The 20603-nt window shown below is 38.0% G+C and overlaps 1 protein-coding gene across 7 annotated transcripts in view; it reads right to left on the reverse strand.

Moving 5' to 3' along the window:
• sbf1 (SET binding factor 1) overlaps window positions 1–20603 on the reverse strand; it is an 85132-nt gene that overhangs the window by 51023 nt on the left and 13506 nt on the right. For 4 of the 7 annotated variants that reach the window (XM_022671857.2, XM_022671859.2, XM_022671863.2 and 1 more), the window contains exons 2-6: window positions 5558–5643; window positions 4926–5063; window positions 4651–4776; window positions 4134–4244; window positions 2380–2433 (exon numbers count right to left, since the gene is read on the reverse strand). In XM_022671857.2, the coding sequence (XP_022527578.2) occupies window positions 2380–2433; window positions 4134–4244; window positions 4651–4776; window positions 4926–5063; window positions 5558–5643 (515 nt within the window). The remainder of the gene's footprint in view (window positions 1–2379; window positions 2434–4133; window positions 4245–4650; window positions 4777–4925; window positions 5064–5557; window positions 5644–20603) is intronic. The other 3 variants (XM_022671865.2, XM_022671862.2, XM_022671860.2) reach the window with 1 other exon arrangement.

Below are 20603 nucleotides of genomic sequence, written 5' to 3' on the forward strand. Positions count from 1 at the left end.
CCAAACAAATGTGACAACATGCAAATGTGTATGACATTCAAGCAGGTCAATAACACGATAATAAACGACAAGACAGGGCCTTTCTGGACTATGAAGCAATCCTGGAAAACTAAAAATCTAATTAATAGATTTACAAACAAAAAAAGAAAGTAGAAAAGGAAAAGAAACAGCATAAAAACAACCCAGCAAGGTCTAGGAACTTTCTAATTGCACAACTCAGATGGTTTTGATATGAAATTAACTTTCAGTAAGCCATTCTTATGGGAAAACAAACAGAGGAAGAGTTCCCTGACCCTGGCGCTGGCAATCGAACGGGAAAATTGCCCTCCAGCATGCTAAAAATCACTGAGGAGACTAACTGGATTCACAGATTCACTATGCCAATAAATATGACTCTTTCACTTTCTCTCTCTCTTTCTGTCTTTATCTCTCCCCTATCAGACCTAGACACAAATAGACACAGACAGACAGTGTCAGTCTTGCATTCCATTTGCACTCCTTCTCTCAGCAAACCATAGTTCACTCTGCTAACTGCTAGTTAACGTTTAATTTCTTGTTTTCTTCCCTTCCTCCTGGTTCTCCTCAGCACTCTCAGAGCAGACCCAGCTGTGGGCAACAAGAGAATGAAGGCTGAGATGTGTGTCAGAGGTTGGCATGCAGCAAAGTGTCCAAAGTCCTAGAAAACTGTGCTTTGCCGACTGATTTTAGCTAGCCTAGCGACTCCCAGAGCACCTTATACCCCACCACACCCACTTTCAAGAGTTTGTATTCTCTACATTTTATTTTACTTTGCAAATGTTCTTTTTTTTTTTAAAAACTATCGCAAAATTAAACAATGCAGGGTCCATGGCGTCACTAGCCCCACCCCCTGCACTGCCTCGAATCCAGACCGATCAAGAGCTGAGTTATCGCCGAGCACTCAAAACCCAAGGAAAACAGCAAAACAACAGTAATCAGCCCTTTAATCAGGCATTTAAATGGCTTTTTATAAGGTAAATAAGAGCGCTTTTCTGGGATTAAAAGTATGAATTCAGCTGTAACTGGAAATATCTGCAATGCAAAACTGTTCTGGACTGAGGTGCACATTTTTCGACACGTGCATTTACAAGCACTCCTGCCCCCCTCGCACTTCTCAGGCAGCAGCAGCCTTTCACTTACACAGACACAGAGACTGTGCTGTGCTGTGTATCTACTTCTTGTGTCAAGAATCAAAACATTGAAACATGGCGTGTTTGGTTTAATTGCCTTAAGTAACATCGCATGTCGATACTTAAACGATATACTGTGCAGCCCTACTCGATACTGTTGAATTGGAATATGGATTAAATCTCATAACTAACTCTGTCGCTGTATTACACCTTTTTTCTTTTTCTTTCTTTCCATATTTGGCATAAACGCACACACAACAGCCTAGCATCAAGACTTTTTAAACGTATTTTTAACTGCTACAACAACTGCACGTACAGTATATACACTCCCACAGCTATCATTATTAGGAAGTCCTTTACACTTAACCATATATGCAGTTATGTAATTAGATACATAATTCAGATGAGCTGTCAGATTCTACATTCTACACAACGTTCATATAAATTATGATTCATAAGGTGGCAAAACACAATCTCAGCAGGATGGTTGAATGGTCTGAATATTTCTAGCTGCAATAGCCCTGATATAATCCAGTAAAACAGCACGACTGAATTTGAATTGGATTTCTGATGATTTTTTTTTAGGCTCATCATGATGTTTTACTAGAGCCTGAGCACTCACTGAGTAAAGGTGAAGCAGTCTGATGGGACCACAGAGAATACAGGTTTGATTCAATGTAAAGTTCACAGTGTAGTCATGTTTGGGCCAAAGGAGAGCTTAGAACATGGCTGTGTGTATGTATGTTTGTGTATGTGTGTGTTTCTGAGACTGCCCCCCACACACCCACACACACCATGGCCTGCTTAGACACCATCTGCCACCCTACCAGCCCATATGTTCACCCCACTGTCCACCAGGCTAAGATACAAGCAGTGCCCTCATAAGCCTCTGTGTGTGTTGGAAAAATAGCATAGTAGGACAGATTGCCTGTTTTTATGTGGGGGATCAAACCTCTAATGGGGGAGACAAAGCTCTCAAATATTAAAAAATAAATAAATAAATAAAATAAAAATAATTAAACACCACTTGCATGAGGCTCATTGATTGGTTGGGTTGTTCATTGATTGATCAAGTGCAAAATTAACAGCGAACAAACACAAATCATTCACAAACTGCAGCAATTTATAAAAAACACATGTAAGCAGTCCCTTTAAAATCATATTTCCGATCACCAACAAGCAGAATCATGATGAGCTGATTGGTTGAAGCGGCTAACAAGGTAACTGTTACCTGGAAACAACCCAGAAGCCAGTCAGATAAACTACAGACTGAGGGATCATTTATCTGTAACACACAGGAGGAGGGTTTAAACCAGAGCAATCAGTTCTTCATCAATCTGTTGTCATCTGTTTGCAGGAATGAGGATTAACTGAATAAACCTTTGTTACAGGCAAATAATAACAGAGATAAAACAATTCTGTGTTGATGTATTCATTGCTTTCACTAGGGACCACATCCAGGACACGTATCAAATAATAAAATAAATACAGTCATATGATAAAATAAAGATTCCCTATCAAGAACAATGTCTTTTAAAAATTTAAAACATTGAGAGATGGAGCTGATATATCTAAAAACATCCCTCAATTAATGGGGTCATCCATAGTCCACTCTCCTCGGGTCCATTTTTCTTGTTCTGACATTAAAATTGCATGTATTCCGTATTCTTGATGTTCAGATAGATTTGCATTGATGTGTGTCAGACATGTATCATATCAATACCATATAAAAATAGAACAAATTGGAATTAAAAGTTAGATTTAGTGTGAAAGTAGACTTAAACTCTATGGTTTAAATAAGACAGGCTCTGCCAAAAAGTTTCTCAAATTGTTGGTATCAAATAGTAAAAAAAATATACAGCTCTGGGAGAAAAGAAACCACTTCAAAATGATGAGTGTCTTTGTTTTTACAAAATTAAAAGCCTCTGGAATATAATCAAGAGGAAGTTGGAAGATCACAAACCATCAAACCAAACTGAACTGCTTAAATTTCTGCACCAGGAGTGAGTAGCATAAAGTTATTCAAAAGCAGTGTGTAAGACTGGTGGAGGAGAACATGCCAAGATGCATGAAAACTGATTAAGAAACAGGGTTATTCCACCAAATATTGATTTGTGAACTCTTAAAACTTTATGAAGATAAACTTGTTTTTTTGCATCTTTTTTGTTATTTTAGCCATTCCTCATTTTCTGCAAATAAATGCTCTAAATGACAATATTTTTATTTGGAATTTGGGAGAAATGTTGACAGAGTATTACAAAGTAAAACAACCATGTTCATTTTACTCAAACATATACCTATAAATAGCAAAATCAGAGAAACTGATTCAGAAACCGAAGTGGTCTCTTAATTTTCGCCAGAGCTGTATGTGGGTGTGCTAAATTTGAGTAATTTCAATTACTGTACGAATTGCATTATCTTGCAATTATTGCAGTTACCTCATCTCCATCTCTCAATAAAGTTTAAAAGATCAAATGTCTGAATGTATATAAATATGTTTTCATGGGGTGCCCTCATTTTCTCAGATGACTATGTCTAATATTACTACTACTACTACAGACATGGGGCTTTAAACTGGTGTAGAATTACACTGAGTGATTTGTGGTTTACTGTGTGTAATAAGAAACACGCTGAGATGGGAAGATTAAGACTATGGCATTAAGAGAAATCTGTGTCATCCACTGAGGAGAGAAATTAATCCAACATTTACAACAGGGTGTGTTTAATATGCATGCACACACACACCCACATACAAATACACCAATACACACACATATACACTCACCCACCCACACATACACACCCACACAGGAGTAAGAGACCAAGGCATTTTAGGCAGCCACTGTGTGCGGCTTGGCTCTGCTGCACTGGCTCTGGGACATACTGTGTGTCAGAAGTCTGGCAAGCTGCATCTAAAACATGCTGGGAAAACTGCATACGGGCACGGCGCAATGCACACGCTATTTGTGTAGGTGCGTCTGTTACCTGAGAGCCTCCAGCGATGGGAATGACGCAGGTCAGGAGGTTCCCGATGACTGTTTCCAGTGGAACATTAAGGCTGTCCACGTGCACAGTGTAGATAAGTCCCAGGCAATTCTGCAAAGAATAAATCAATCAATCAATTAATCAATCAACCAACCAACATTTATTTTCATTTAAAAATACAAGAGATACAAAACTGAAAGTGAAAGTGAAAGAAGCATGTGGACTGAGGCAGTAGAGCTGTATTAGAAGCCTTTAACCTCCAAAGACCTGGCGTCCACATGTGTGGACATCACATTTAGGGTTGTCTAGACCACAACACTAAAATCTGCTCTATAAGAGCCTGGTGTCCACTTATGAGGCCATTATACTGTCACCTAGTGGTGATCAAAGGGTTTAACACGTTACATTTTTAATTTTATTCAGAACTTTAAGAAATGAATTTTACTTTATGTAAAATGAATTTTACTTTTACTAAATGTAAAAGGAGGGGTATGTGAGGAGGTGTGTGGGGACTTACTCTAAACACCTCTGTGTGGTCCAGGCGGGACACCAGCACCAAGCTCTTGGGGGCGTAGAGCTGCTCTGGCTGGGAAAGCACCAGGGTCTCATCCTCGTCGGCTTCGCTGGGCTCTTCCTTCTGTAGCTACAAATACAAACAAACAAGACTCTAAATCAAGAAATCCATCTCTGTACAGAATATCAAACAGAACACTCAAATATATAGAAGAATATAAACCATATCTGTAATCTGGAGAGAAAGCTGGGCAGTGGTGCACTTTCCCTCTCTCTCACCTGAGGATTCTCTACACTCTCCCAGAAGGTGAAACAGGCACAATAATGGCGCTCTGAGTTGATGTCTGTGAGAACGGCAACGAAGAAGGAGGCAGGTAGCCTTTCTGGAACCAACTGCCATCCGCTGGGCTGACAGAACTGAAAGAGAGAGAGAAAAAAGAGAGTAGTACAGTTAGCCAATCAGAGGCGATATGTTTGCATGTATGAATATTCATGAACAAAAGCCGAAATCCTGTCTTTCTTCAGAGACCACTGATTCAGTGATCTTAAGCAAGGTTATACAGAAACACCGGAGCACTTTTTCACAAAAAAGTCTCACATGGCATTCATTCATACTAGAGACCACAACTAGACATTTTAAAATAATAAAAAAAAGATGGTTTTCTTAATTTTATCCCCTTCTCTATTTCTATAATTCTTTGAATAAAACTAACATGGCTTTACAAATGAGCGCAAATATTTGTATGCTGCACGCACAACACAAACATGTTAATATGTAAATGTTCACAGAGAATTTAGGAGGTTTATAAAGCTTATTTAAATTATGAGAAAGGTCAGAATCTCTGTAAATAGTGAATTCTAGCTTAAACTGATCCCTCCAGAGTGTGTGTGTGTATTTATTGTGTACTCACCAGCTCAATGCCCTGTGGGAAGGGGTTGTCCTCCCAATCTTTCTCTGGGAATCGCTGGAGAATCCGACCTTGACCCTCACTCCCCCCTAAACAGAGACAGAGAGACAGAGAGAGAAAGACAGTCAGGCAGAGGACTGAAATATGCTTATCTACAACACAAGCAAAACATCCTACATGCTCTGCTCATCTAACATTCTAACATCTGCCCAAACGAGCTGAATCCGACATGCAGTGATAACTCCAGCAGAAATGACGCAACACTGCTTCCTCAAGCAATAACACCACAATGATAACACCATGATTTATATGCTCCTTATGAGGAATGTTCTGGTCTTTTCTAAGAGATCGATTTCAGAGCCTGTAAAGAAATATGGATAATAACGGTTTGATTAAACCATAGCCATTTACAATGTTTCAAAAAATTAAATTTAAACCCACTGTGCTAAAGTTACACCACTGTCGTAGAGATGAGGTAAAATTGTAATCCACCATGTGAGGCAAAAGGCAACTCTCTAAAAATGAACCTAAAACATGAGAAATTTGTTAGAACATTTAAACGTTCAGACATTTAGAACATAAAGTAAATAAAAGTCAATTTAAGGATGTAATAATAACATTAAGAGACTGTCAGTAGATATGTAGTTATTATGGGGTTGCTAGTGGGTTGCTGTGGCTTTCCGGGTGGCAGCTATGGGTTTGATGAGTGGTGGCCAATGGTATCGAAAGTGGCTGCTATTGTGTGGCTCAGTGGTTGCTATAGTATCTCTTCAGGTAGTTTCTATGGTGCCTCAGGTGGTTGCTGAGGTGTTACCAAGTGGTCGCTGAGGTGTTATTGAGTGGTTGCTGAGATGTTATTAAAAGTGTTACCAAGTGGTTGCTGAGTTTACTGAGTGGTTTTTGAAGCGTTACTGTGGAGTGGTTGCTGTGGTGTTACTGAGTGGTTGCTGAAGCGTTACTGAGGAGTGGTTGCTGTGGTGTTACTGAGGGGTTGTTGAAGCATAAGGGAGAAGCGTTTGCAGTGGTGTTATTGAGTGGTTGCTGACAGGTTATTGAGGTATCACTGAGGAGTGGTTGCTGAAGCGTTACTGAGGAGTGGTTGCTATGGTGTTACTGAGTGGTTTCTGAAGCATTACTGTGGAGTGGTTGTTGTGGTGTTACTGAGTGGTTGCTGAAGCATTACTGTGGAGTGGTTGTTGTGGTGTTACTGAGTGGTTGCTGAAGCGTTAGTGAGGAGTGGTTGCTGAAATGTTACTGAGATGTTACTGAGTGGTTGCTGAAGCGTTAGTGAGGAGTGGTTGCTGAAATGTTACTGAGATGTTACTCAGTGGTTGCTGAAGCGTTACTGAGGAGTGGTTGCTTTGGTGTTACTAAGTGGCTGTTGTGGTATCACATGCTTAAAAAAAAAAAAAAACTGAACCATTGTGGAAAATCAACACAAATCCACTGCTATAACGACTCTGTGCATCCGATAAACAATAACAATAATAAATCTGACTAATATAATGGCTTTCGTAAGTATTTGGAAGAAAAAAAAAAGAAAGAAAGCTACAGAAACAAATCTAAGGACTTCCAGCGAGCAGAGTTAGTCACTCTAACTAATCTGTCACCTAGTTTGACCAGTATGAACCTGGAGCTGCTAGAAGACATGATGGCATAATGTCCTAATGTTTTGAATTCCTCATTTTTGTGACGCAGCCAATCAGAATACAGACCGTGAATATGCACAGTATATGACACAGTAACAAATACAGCCAGTGTAACTGTAAACAATATAAAGAGGATGGAGACAAGTCATGTAAACATGTTTAACTGAAAGAAAAACAGTATATTTTGAATAAAAATATTCTAAATATGGAATAGTGTTTGTACAGCAATTATTAAAGAAAATTCCAAAACTAATGCATTTGTCTGTATGTTGCAATATCATAATAAATATTGTGAAATATGAAAATATCTTTAAATGTCTATCAATTTAAACGTATAAAAGGACAGCGCTGATTGATTTAATTAACACACTCATTTTAAACACATATTTAGATTTCCTATGGGTTTTAATAGTGAATGTAAAAATAGGCCTATATCAGCACATCTCTACTTGTTGAGCAGAGACCAGTTTGAACGTATCAGCAGACACTGGGCAGCAGGACAGGAGGAAAAGGCTGTCGCCTCTGGCTTTTTACCCACAAATCACAAGAACACTTTGCCAAAGAACAGAGACTGGGCTTGCTCCCAAACCATGCGCACACACACGCACGCACAAGTTTGCAAAAGTAGACTTTTGCCTAGAAACTTTTTATACATTTGCCTATTAAATGGCTAATGAGAAAAAAAAACACTAAAATTAGAATGAGAAACACCATGCATGCACGCACCCCAGTACAACAGATTTTTATCTTTGCATTTAACTCATCTGTGGCAATAAACACACAAGCTCACGGCTAAAAATCTGTGTCCAGGGGGCTATTGGGGGTTGGGTGCCCTGCTCCTCCTGCAGCCCAGCTTCCAGTGTCAGACCTGTTTCTCTAAACTTCAGGCCTCAAAATATTCTGACACCATACAGTTACCCTTAATTAGCCATAAGAATGTTTAGAAGTTAGTGGAGGTCAATACAGCAGAAATATAATGTTACTGCTGCACATTTTGCACATTTTATAAAAAATAAAATATACATCTAATAAGTTACAACAAACAAGCTTGACCTTCTTGAGTTCTTGAGTGAAAATGAAAGACACATTGCGAGTTCCTCCTGGTGAAAGACCTTGCAATTCACGTTTTTTTTTTTTTAGCAATTACTCATTTTCTGCAAATCAATGCTCTAAATGACAATATTTTTATTTGGAATTCAAAAGAAAGGTTGTCTGTGGTTTATAGAATAAAACAACAATGTTCATTTATTTTTAACATATTCCTATAAATAGCATGTATTGGGCAATGTCAAGTACTTGGTTGCAATAAATGAGCAATTACTTTAATAAACAATAAAATATTTAATATATTTCAGTTATAGGCAAATACCTGCAACATTAAAGTCATTCAACTGCTTTTGAACAGCAGCGCATATCTAATCAGTAGCAGACAAGACTGCCTTTGCTCACCTTGGGAAGCCCATTATTAATCAAACACACACGCACCAACGCTCACACACACACACACAGAAGGCCAGGCATACAGTACGAGGCATACAGTCTGAAAGGCCTGCGTTGTGTGTCGGAGGAACAGCAAGGGTCTGTGTGCCGGACAGTGCGCTCTGTCTCAGCAGAAGCAGAGTCATGGGACTGTGCCCGAGTGCATTTAGACAGCTGTCCCTCTCCCCGCCGGTCTAAATGAGTTACAGTGACCCTGCAGCACGCCGCTGCACCGACCCAGCCGCTACAGCACACTGTGGTGGAGCCATAACTAGCAGTAGCCTCTCTGTCTCTCTCTTGCTCTCTCTCTCTCTTTTACACACAAGCAGGCGTGCACATTTCTGTAGCAGTAATGAGGCTAAAGGTGAAAAGCTTATTATCCTCATTATCCAAGAGTACTGTAGTTAACAGAGCACAGGAAGCAAAACATAGCAATAATAAACACTTCATCTTAAACACCCTCCAGAGCATCAGGTAGCTCCTCAGACACTTAACGGCAATCTGATAACATAAAACGGCTATAATTGCAGGCTCCAGGCAGCTCCAAGCTATTGTAAACTTCTTAAATCTCTTCTAGTGCGTGAGCTTTCTCACGTATGCTTCATCCTGCACAGGTACAACGCAGTTACCTGCACACAGCACATGGCTGCACAACTACAGACAGCCTATGAGATCACTGAGAGCCAACGACACGTGCCGTTTGCTCAGGCGTGACTCACACAGACGTGCCGTAAGTGACGCTAATAAATGTGTCGTGAGAAAGAATAGATAGTCAACACCTCTAGAGGAATTCCACTGACTTTTGTGATTAGCAATATAAAATTACAAAAATGTGAGAGTGCCCGTTTTCAATCAACCAACAAGCTTCATGCTGTTCAGAGCTACAATGAGTCTGAAGCCTAAACACTGGGCCAATTAATAGGCTTAAGGCAGGGTAACAGTTCATTGCAGGGTACCAAACACTAAGGGAGGGCGATGAGGCCCTAAAATAATATCACGATATTGCATGGTATTTTTTGCAATATCGATATTTTAGGCAATATGACAAAATACTGAATTACAAAAAATATTTATTAGAAAATACACTACTGCCACAAAATGCAAAAAAATAAAATAAAAAGAATGATTATTGCATATGATACGATATGGCACCCCTGGGCGATGAGGCCCTAAAATAATATCACAATATTTCAGGATATTTTTTGCGATAACGATACTTTAGGTGATATGACAAAACGCTGAATTAAAATATATATACAATATTTAAAGAATACACTACTGCCACAAAATGCAAAAAAATAATATATATATATATATATATATATATATATATATATATATATATATATATATATATATATATATATTATTGCATATATGATATGATATGGCACACCCCTAACTGAGATATTTAAACAATAATAAGAAGACTTTAATCAGATTTGTAACAGAAGTCAATGAATCAGAATGTCATGATACTAATAATAATGCACTCCAACTATCTCCATATATCCAGGATTAAAGTAAAATAAACGATACTGGACATATATGATCTTTCTCTAGTAGATATAATAATAGGATATGAAAACAGTGTGATTTTTCTTTTGCTTAAAACAGCATAAAATAGTACCATGATGTGATAATTAGATGTGAGTGATATGGCACAATATTTCAGGGTATAATATTGTTCACAATATTCAAAAATGTTGCATACAATTCAAATTATTGCATACAATTCAATACCAAATACACCCATTCACTCATACCTAAAGGTCAATTTAGCATAGCCAAATTCAGCTACCATGTGTTTCTGAGAGTGAGGACACTGGTGGGATCAGAGGATACACATGTAGACACATATAAACAAAACCCAGCAAACAAGCAGTGATTGGATTCACAACCCCAGGTCACTGTATCTGTGTGGCACATACACTACTTCAATCAAACTTCTGCAAATATCTGCAGAAAGACAAGTCATGCTCGTCATGCGTGTCATGTGGTTGACCTCCACCATGTGCTCTTACCAGTCATAAGGTAGAAAGGAAGTTCCCCATTACTCCTAAATTCTTAAAAACCAGCAAATTAAAAGCCCTCTGGAACTCAGAAAACTCAAAAACAGGTATTGCTTATCAATAATTATTAATCAAAAGTTAAGAATTTAGCTTTTGCTGTATTTATGTGTTTGAGAATCTCATATTGGTTGATGCATAGACTTAAAATAAGTGCTTTCAAATCACAATGATGCTCCATTAAACTGTAATAAGGAGATGTTTTCCTGACAGCTTTCCCAAATTTATATATAATAATTAGGGATGCACATATCGTATCGAACGTAATAATATCACCAACATATCATGAACAATATTATTTCCTAAATATATTGTTCTATATCACCCACCCTTATTTATCACATCAGGGTACTACTTTTTTGATGTTTTAGCAAAAGAATAATTCACACTGTTCTTATTTCCCATTATATATGTAATAGAGACAGATTATATCTGTCGAGTATCATTTTTTTTACTTTAATTCTCGATATATGGAGATATTTAGAGTGCATTATTATTAGTATCATGATATTCTGGATCATCGACTTCCGTTACAAATCTGATACATTTTTTTTTTTAATATCTCAGTTAGGGGTGTGCAATATCATATCGTATACAATAATACAATTTAATTTTCATTTTGTTGGAACCGTGTATTCGTAAAATAATTTTTTAATTCAGCGTTGTGTCATATCGCAAAAAGTATCGTTAATGCGAAAATATCATATAATATTGTGATATTATTTTAGGGCCATATCACCCACCCCTAATATTATATCAAACTATTTTAAAATCCAGTATTGTAATTTATTTCGTATTCCCAAGTTCTTGACAACATACAGCCCTAGTATTGATGTGTTTTTTTTTTGGGATTGAGCAGCACGGTAATTATAAAATGCCTTAAAAAAAAAAAAAAAAATATATATATATATATATATATATATATATATATATATATATATATATATATTTTATATATATATATATATATACATACACACACACAGATACACCAAGGTCCAAACAAACAATATAATTGCACCCATGATAGGTACAACATGGTGCTTTAAATGTTACAGTTTAATTTTGCAAGCTCCACTACATAAACTTTCCCAGTAAAAAAATTATAATAATGAACATAAAAACAGTTACACTTTCTTAATCACCAGTGATAATCACTGATCATATACCACCCTAGTTGTTCTGCAAAGCCAGCAATTCAATATTGGGTGCAGTGTTTGATTTTCACATTATCACGCTCAGTAAACATGCAAAAACACTCCCTTTTCATGTCATAGTTGTCCATCCCACCTTTGACAAATTAGGATGTCATGCAGGAAACTTCCTTTTCCATGCTAGGAAATCTTACACTGATAAGAAATGCAGTTCTTTTAAAACTCTGCGGTATTTCAGGAGGTGGCTTGCCAATATGTGTGGGTGTTGGAAATCCCCGTAAACATCAGTTAAATTTTCTGGATGTGTGAATGAATGATGACAACCAAACACAATACTACACTTCAGCATGTTGCACGACTGATCCACCCATCTAAATCTATGATTCATAAGATCATAGTGAAGGCCAGGTGAATTACACTGCTGTGTATTGATGGAGTCCATCTGGGGGCAGTGCTAATCTACAGCCAAGCTCTCTCACTTCCAGGTCACTTTTTACACTGACCACTCTTCCCTCCAGGAAGAACTCAGGGGAATACCCCTGAAGAGTAAATGCATTATTTGAAGGAGGAGGAAGTGGTGTTGGGAAGACGTGTCAAAGATATGATGCAGGGCAAAGGTCATAGATCCCATGGGCTCTCGAATAGCAGGGATATTCCATGTCCACTTAACGAAACTTGGAAAATAATAGAAGGAGAGAGGGTGAATAGGGCTCACTTCCACAATGCTGATTAATAAGGCACATTCTCACAATGTGTATAGATAGAGAGAAATATTGTCGCAAGTTCAAGATTGATTTTAGCACCTGAATAACATACTTATAGGACAGACATAGATACATAGATATACCGTATTTTTCTGCACTATAAGGTGCACTTAAAATCCTATAATTTTCCCAAAAATCATCAGTCTGAATTATAAATCAGGTGCACCTTATGTATGAATTCTACCAGTCAGGTTTTAAGGTGCAGTAAAGACATGCCGCTGTACAGCGTTATACAAGAGTTTCAGTTTAGTTCTCCAGCACCGATGCTAGAGTAGCATTAGCCGCTAACCGCTATTTTCCCGTTCAGAGATGAGTATTATCAGCCTGTAACCTGCTGCTAACCCCAACTAGCACTGCTGGAGCAGCACTAACATCAGGCACTAATCATGCTAAGCGCTAGCTCTTTCGTTGTTTAGAGATGAGTGTATCAGACTCTGGTCTGCACGTTAACTGTGTTAAAAAAAGCTATGTGGGATGAACCGCTATCTAATATCGCCCTGGCTTACCAAAGCGCTTAGAGTTCCTCACTGCATTGCTGTTAGGCCGTTAGCCACTAATGCTAATGCTCCAGCCTTAGTGGTGGAGAAATTGGTGAATCCAAGTTTACTGTAACTAAACGGAAACTTTTTACTCACCCATTGTGCACCTTACAATCCAGTGTGCCTTATGTATGAAAACATACCAGAAAATAGTCGTTTATTGATGGTGCGACTTATAATTCAGTGCGCCTTATAGTGGAAAAATACGGTATGCAGTTATCTAGATAGATAGACATGTGTAGGCATATGGATAGACTGTCATATGTAGGAAGAGAGACAGACAGAGAGACAGACAGAGAGGCAGACAGAGAGGCAGACAGAAAGGCCGACAGAGAGGCCGACAGAGAGGCCGACAGAGAGGCAGACAGAGAGGCAGACAGAGAGGCAGACAGATACAGTGTTTCCACTACTGTTCATGTTTTCAGGTCGACACTAAAATAGAATTTCAGGCAATGTCCTGCAATCACTATAACTATAACTATAAAAAAAAAATAAAAAAAATCGATACAGGAATTAGAAACACACAACCCATCACAGTAAAAGAAAACCCTAGAAAAACCCTGTTCATCATTTAGTCTTCGCTAAAATGTTTTATTTTGTTCGTTTTTAGCCCAAAATTTGCTTTTTGGTGCTTCCTGACAATCTCTCTATACGCTTTAATGTATAAAATATTATACATAGCCAGATATCTATAGATGTCTGTAGCCTTTATTTTCTACTGTACACCAACACAACACCCAATCATGATCAGAAACATCATCTACATCTTTCCTCCTCTCCATCCCTTTAACATCTCTCCCTCCTCTCTTCCCTCCATTCCTGAAGCAGATACGGTTTGGGGAAATCGAAAACAGAAGCATTTTGTTACACTTCACTTCACAGAGCTTCCACAAGCCTCAGCTCCCCCATATCGCTGCTGAGCTGGCAAACAGGCCTGCTTTTAAGAGTCCCCCTAAGGTACCGAGTGTGCAAATGGCTCACAATCACTTTTCACATGCATGCACACAGAAACACACACACACAGAAACACACACATAAATAAACCAGAAGCTAAATGTGACTTCTGTGGAACACACAAGAGCCCAGTTTTGAACAAATCTTAAATGTTATTTTGACCTAATTTTGAAATTCTTAAGGCAAAAACACACACAAATACATAAAACACAAAACCAGGCTGCAGCTCGAGCGTCACTGATGGTCTCAAGATCCATCTGAAATCCCAGTATGTCCCAAATGAGTGATTATAACAGCAGCAGCCAGGCCAGTGTTGGATGGCTTTCTTCCTGCAGTCCTCGTCTAAAGTGCTGCAGTATGAATCTCTTTCACCACTGAAAGGCTTTATTTTCCATTATCATTTTTCATTTTTCATAAAGCAGAACTTTAATATGCACAAAAGTATTAGATGAGATTTATCATTCCTTTCAATCTGGTCTCTTCTTCCATTACAGCTTACACACGTAAACTCTTCCCTTAATATCATCATGAAACTTAAATTATATGTAAAGAACATGATGTAACAATTCAAATGTTCTTATTTTTTTAGTTTAATTTTAACAAAGAAAAAAATTATTGTGAATATTAGCCTCATATCATATTGCTTTAAAAAAAAAAACTTTAAACAGTATTTGGACTTAGTCCAGACTAGCTCTCTGGCTAACAACTAATACAAAGACATTGATCATCATATGCTAATATCAGTAAGCTAGTTGTCCGACAGCTTGACTAAACTCAGCTACGTCATGCAATGATCAAAAAGATTCTGTTCTCTTCTAGCTAAAGCAGTCAATCACTTCAGTCTTAAGCTTATTCAGCATTCTTATGATACTGTATGATTACGTTTTAAAAACACATTTCTAGAGGGAAATAAAAATGTTGCAATAATTTCACAGGGCAAACAAACTAATTATTAGACACTAGCCAGAAGAGTCAATTTGCTGGCAAATAGAGGTGCTGCTACAAAGATCATACCAAAGGGCTTGACGAGGGGGTTCTTCAATCAAAGCAATGGTTCTATACAGAATCAAATACCTCAAATTCAAACATGTAAATTCGTAAATAGTTCTTTCAGACACAATTGCACCCTTTGGCCCTACCTCCCTTTTGCGTGAGGGGTGTTCTGATTTTTGTTAGGATGGAAGGGTAGGTTAGGGGAAAGGATAGGGCTTGTACGCCCTTCCTACAGAGATTTTACAGATGCACACTTTAAACTGAGGGGTATGAGAATCAATAGTAAGATGGCAAAACAAGCAACCAAAGAAACCCATAAATGTATAAAAAGTATTTTCCTTGTTAAAAGTGAAGATTAGCGCTACATTGCCATAGTTTAATGTGTAGTTTCAATATTTTACGACCAAATTCTTCATAACAAGCATTAAAAAGATCGCTAGTTGTTTGTCTCAATAGCTAGCTAGCTAACTTTTTTGTTCAGAAAAAAACATCAGAAACTGCAGCATTTAAGACGTAACAGAAACATAAGATAAAATTAAATTAAAGCTAATCAAAGGCAATTTCAGCTCCCCACCACAGAAGAATTAAGGAATTGACAATAATAATTAATTTCTGCACCATCTCACCCCTTTTTGAAGACATATGCTAAAGGCTAGTTAACCAGCAGCAGCTCGGTTACTGAACTTTAGCGCTCCTGATGATGATGTTCCAATTCTTAGTGGAAGGATTTCACCCCTTCCCCTTCTAACTGTGTTCCAAGAGGAAAAGAAGGGGAAGAGGCCAAGGGGTGAAATGGGATTGGGCCCAAGACACAGTGAAGAGGGGAAATTGCAGGATGGGGAAAAAGGATCACCTGCTTTGTGCTTTCTATTCAAAGACATTGAAAGTGAAACATGTTGTGAGAGTTTATCTGATTGGAATAAACAAGCCTCACAGGAAAGTCCCCAACCATCTGCTTTTGAAATTCAAATATAGTTTAATATAATTAAATCCTACATCACAACGAACAGCCAAAATATAATGTACAGCACCTTTAAAACTGGGTTAATGTCATACAAGCACCTTTACTGCTCTTTGGCCCTCTTTAACTGGGGTGACAAGACGGTGCAGAGAGCCACCAGTAAGGTAGTGAGTGCTTGCTGGGTCAGGCCTGGCACGGCGGGCATGGAGAATGGTCTCGGACGGTCGGCTGGCACTGGCGCTGGCTAAGTGCTTGGCATTGGGTACCAGCTATCACGCAGAGCATTCACATACCCACCAATTCCATTCCTGCACTCTTAACCTGTCCTCCAGTGGAGCACAGCAGTCTGTGGAGTGTGCAGCACTGAGGCACAGAACACTCAGTGTTTTTGGTTTCACATTGCAAAAGGCACTCTCAAACCCTGACCTAATCCATCAAATCTCTTTATAGGTGAGAGTTCAATTAAACTAATGGCCAAATCTGTCCGAATATCTAGCAACATAAACTTGATAATGTTAATTAGAGAATAGAATTGAATAAAATAAAAAATAGGACACATCTAAATCTAACAATGGACTGCAATGTGCTACAGAAGCTCTATTAATACTGCTTGTAGATATTTACTGTATGATCTGAGAAAACTGATCCCAGAACACCTGAGTATCATGATACCATGTTTTGCAATACTGCACAAATTCTCAACAGCTTTTGTAAAATACACTGGGGCTGCAACTAATGATTATTTTGGTAGTCGACTAATCTGCTGATCATTTTTTCGATTAGTCTATTAGTCGATTAGTCAGCGATTATTTCTGCCATGTCCTCCATCTCTAAAAACAACAGAAACATGAGATTTAAAAGGAATTTAAATGTCCACATGTTGTTTAAACATGGAGAGTACTGATATTTAGTGAATAAATTTGTAATCTGTTGTGTTTGGGCACTTTGAGATTTTTTTGGAGATTTCTTTTGTCTCCAGCACTTTGTGTTATGCAGTACTGTTACAAATTAACAATTAGTCGACAAAGAAATTTTTAGTCGACAAATTTTAATCGTTGCAGACCTAAAATACACAGCAGCATTTCTACTACATATATTCTGCAGGAACTACAGCTGATGACAATGTAATTAAAGTCATAAAAGCACCATTAGAAAAATATGCAAGGGGCTTTAACTTTGGACAATTGTGACATGCATGCTCAAATTGGTCACATGATTCAAATTTAAAGTGGACATATTATGCAAACCTCCCTTTTTGGCCTAATCAGCTGAATCAGTATGCTTTTATGAGCCGTTTGGGTGGCTCCCTTTTTGTGACGTCACAATAAGGGAAACCCCCTGTCAAGACCCCTCATCTATCAACCCCCACCAGAGCCTCACCCACTAGATCAGTTGAAGAAGCAGCATTTCGTTCTGCTGGTTGAAAACTTCAGACAGTACACAGCAGGATTAGCCACAAGACTTCGTCTGAGGGAGGGATCTGTACCTACTACTGTCCGTGGTAAGTCAGCATATGATTGAGATGTAAGTACTTTAAAATAATGAGTTGTGTGTTTTATTGCAGTTAAGCATGAACTAGCTTGTTCGTTTTGCATTTTAGCACAAGCTAACACTGTGGTAACAGCATAAACATGCTGTGGCCAGCAACAGCAAAAGCCCTTAAACGGCTCATTCTGAAAGAGACTGAAACTGTAGGAGATGGAGCTAGTGAGATCACTTCATGTGCAAGTGTTGAATGTTACAGTTCACTGTTTATTACTATTATTATTACTATATGTATAGTAATATGTTTTTTATTATTAGTATTATTAAAATGTAAATTATTAATTATTATTATTTTTTGTATTGTTATTATTGTTATTCAGGTTACTCTTCACAGCATTCCAGGAGCTGGTGTAAAGAGTTAAAAAAGGATATAAAGCAGAAACCAACTGACAGTGTGAAAACTAGGCTAAATGCTGTTTGCTCTGGTCTACACTTGTGACTCACAAGAGCAGGCGGTGAGTTCTGAGGAAATTTCCCCACAGAGATCTGAGAGAAAGGCCATGCACCGATCAGCCTCAACTCTACTACAGGTGAAGTGAAACTGTCAGTCAGATTCAAAGCCTTCATTATATTCACATGACGACAGACAAATGTGATGTTTTATGTACTCTCAACACAAGAAATAGTCATTAACCAGTAAAGTCCCAGCTGAAAGAAAAATACTGTTATTCCATATACAATGAATTTTAATTGACAAATGACAGTAAATTCTGCTTCAGAACAATTGTGCATCCTGTTTACATCACATGACTATAAGAACACTTGAGAGAACCAAAATCCACCAGCGTCTACATGAAGGCTGCACAATATGTGGTTTTAGCATCAATATTGTAAAGCAAATATAGTCGCTGTCCAATAAAAAACAAGTATTTCCAAAACAGCAACTTTACAGGAGAGGGAAAGAAAAAACCTTGTAAACTTTCAATGGAAGTCAATGAAAAAAAAAGTTTATTTCAGGTCATTTTTAAGTATTTCTATTGGTCTGTTCATCAAGAAAGTTTGACACAGTATAAGAAATTATGAAGTAAAAAAGAAATGGACAAAAATGGAGATACTTGATTTTCATTGGACAGCAAAGATATGCAATATATATATATATTATACAATAGTCACATCGCAGAAAATACTTTTTTTTTTTTACTTTTTTGCAGCATACATAGAAAAAATAATACTGTTCTAATTTTGCATGAATATTTCTTCCAAATGAATAATTATATTTACCCAAAACTATTTGTAATAGTCTAATTATTAATATACAGAAATAATTATTTATATGATGACTTGTTGCATAATTGACTTAAAAACTCTTGTATTTGTTAATATCGCAATATCTATATTGCAGAACAATAAAATATAGCATACACTCATAGTATAGTAGGTTGCCCATCTTAACAGAAAGGTAAACCTGCAGCCCAAAGTCAAAAACAGTGCACCATTGTATGCTTTCAACTAACCAGACTCACCAACACCGCAGCAACTGCCAAAAACACCACTGCAGTCACTTCAGCAACAACCTAGCATTTAGCAACCACCTGAGATACCACAGCAACCACCTGTCAGGCTTGAGCCACCTGTCAGGCCAGAGTGTTTGGTCAGACTGTATGATGCACGCCTGTAAAAAGCTTTATGGTCGGAAGCTCAGTTTTTCCCCCACAGGAATAAACACGGTGCACATCACAATCATACACTAGTACTAAGCCAACCAACCACATGGAGTACCACAGCAACCACTATACAACCACCTGAGACACCAAAACAATTATCAGCAACTGGCTAGCAACCACCTAGTAACACCCTAGGAAACACTAAACAATATCATAGCAACCACCTAATGTATTAGTTTGCAGTTTATATGCATGCACTAAATATTCTGCAGTATGTTTTGCTGCATTATATTATTTTATGCTATATTATTTATTTTGCCACATTATGATTATGCTGTTATACTCTTATAGTATATTCCTGAAATTAATTCATTATTTTTCTGTTTTCCTGTATCGCCAAGTATATCGTTATTGCAAAAATACCCTGAAATATTGTGATATTATTTTAGAGTCATATCGCCCACCCCTACATCCAACTATTTAAAGAACTGGAAAAAATACTCAAGCCCTCTGTGCCTGCTGGACAAAAAAAGTTGTGAATTGAGAGGCTGGATTATTAGACTACATTCTTTAAATATTTATTACATAAATCCACTAACTTCACACTGTAGGTTGCCTATTACTTATAGTATTTAATCTGCACCAATAAACACTCAATCTGTCTTATCCCCCTCCCCCACATCACGAGATGGTTCTCCTAATATGCGATAATGAACGTTAATATTTCCAGCTTCTGCAGATAAGCCAAGTGAAGTGGTTACCAAGCCCTGTCCCTGAGCAACCCTGACCTGCACATTTCAGTGGCTTTCTTATTTAAAACCAGCTGTTTCCTGAGCTCTTCGTGTGCTGGAGCACAACAATGTGCAGAGCAGGGGTTCTCCAGGGCCAGGACCGGGGGAAATATGCTATTATCGTAAAAATAACGTGCGGGTAATAAAAATCATCACTGTTCCTTTAAGAGCTCGCCGCAGGTTTGGACCAGGCCGACGCAGAGAGAGGCTGATAAGGAAATTGCGCTTGGCTTCGAATCAAAACCAGAAACCACAGTCTGTCAACAACTGTGAAGCCTTGCTACTATCAGAGCCAAACTCCTTTACAATGCAGGGCTTTGTGAGAGTTGTGAAGACAATAATTTGCTCTACATGATCATGAACATTTCGTGTTTTACAATCGTCTAATCTTAACCTTACAAACCCTTAGATATCAGAGCCTGCACCGCTTAAATAGATTCTGATTTAAAGAGACAAATATGATTAAAACCAACTGACATTCTCAATGAATCTTCAACAACTAAGAGGGCACTGAAGCATCCTACAGCTATCCCAAACAAAAAGTCCC

Source organism: Astyanax mexicanus, chromosome 2 (genome assembly GCF_023375975.1).
Source record: "Astyanax mexicanus isolate ESR-SI-001 chromosome 2, AstMex3_surface, whole genome shotgun sequence".
In the NCBI taxonomy this organism is placed as follows: domain Eukaryota; kingdom Metazoa; phylum Chordata; class Actinopteri; order Characiformes; family Acestrorhamphidae; genus Astyanax; species Astyanax mexicanus.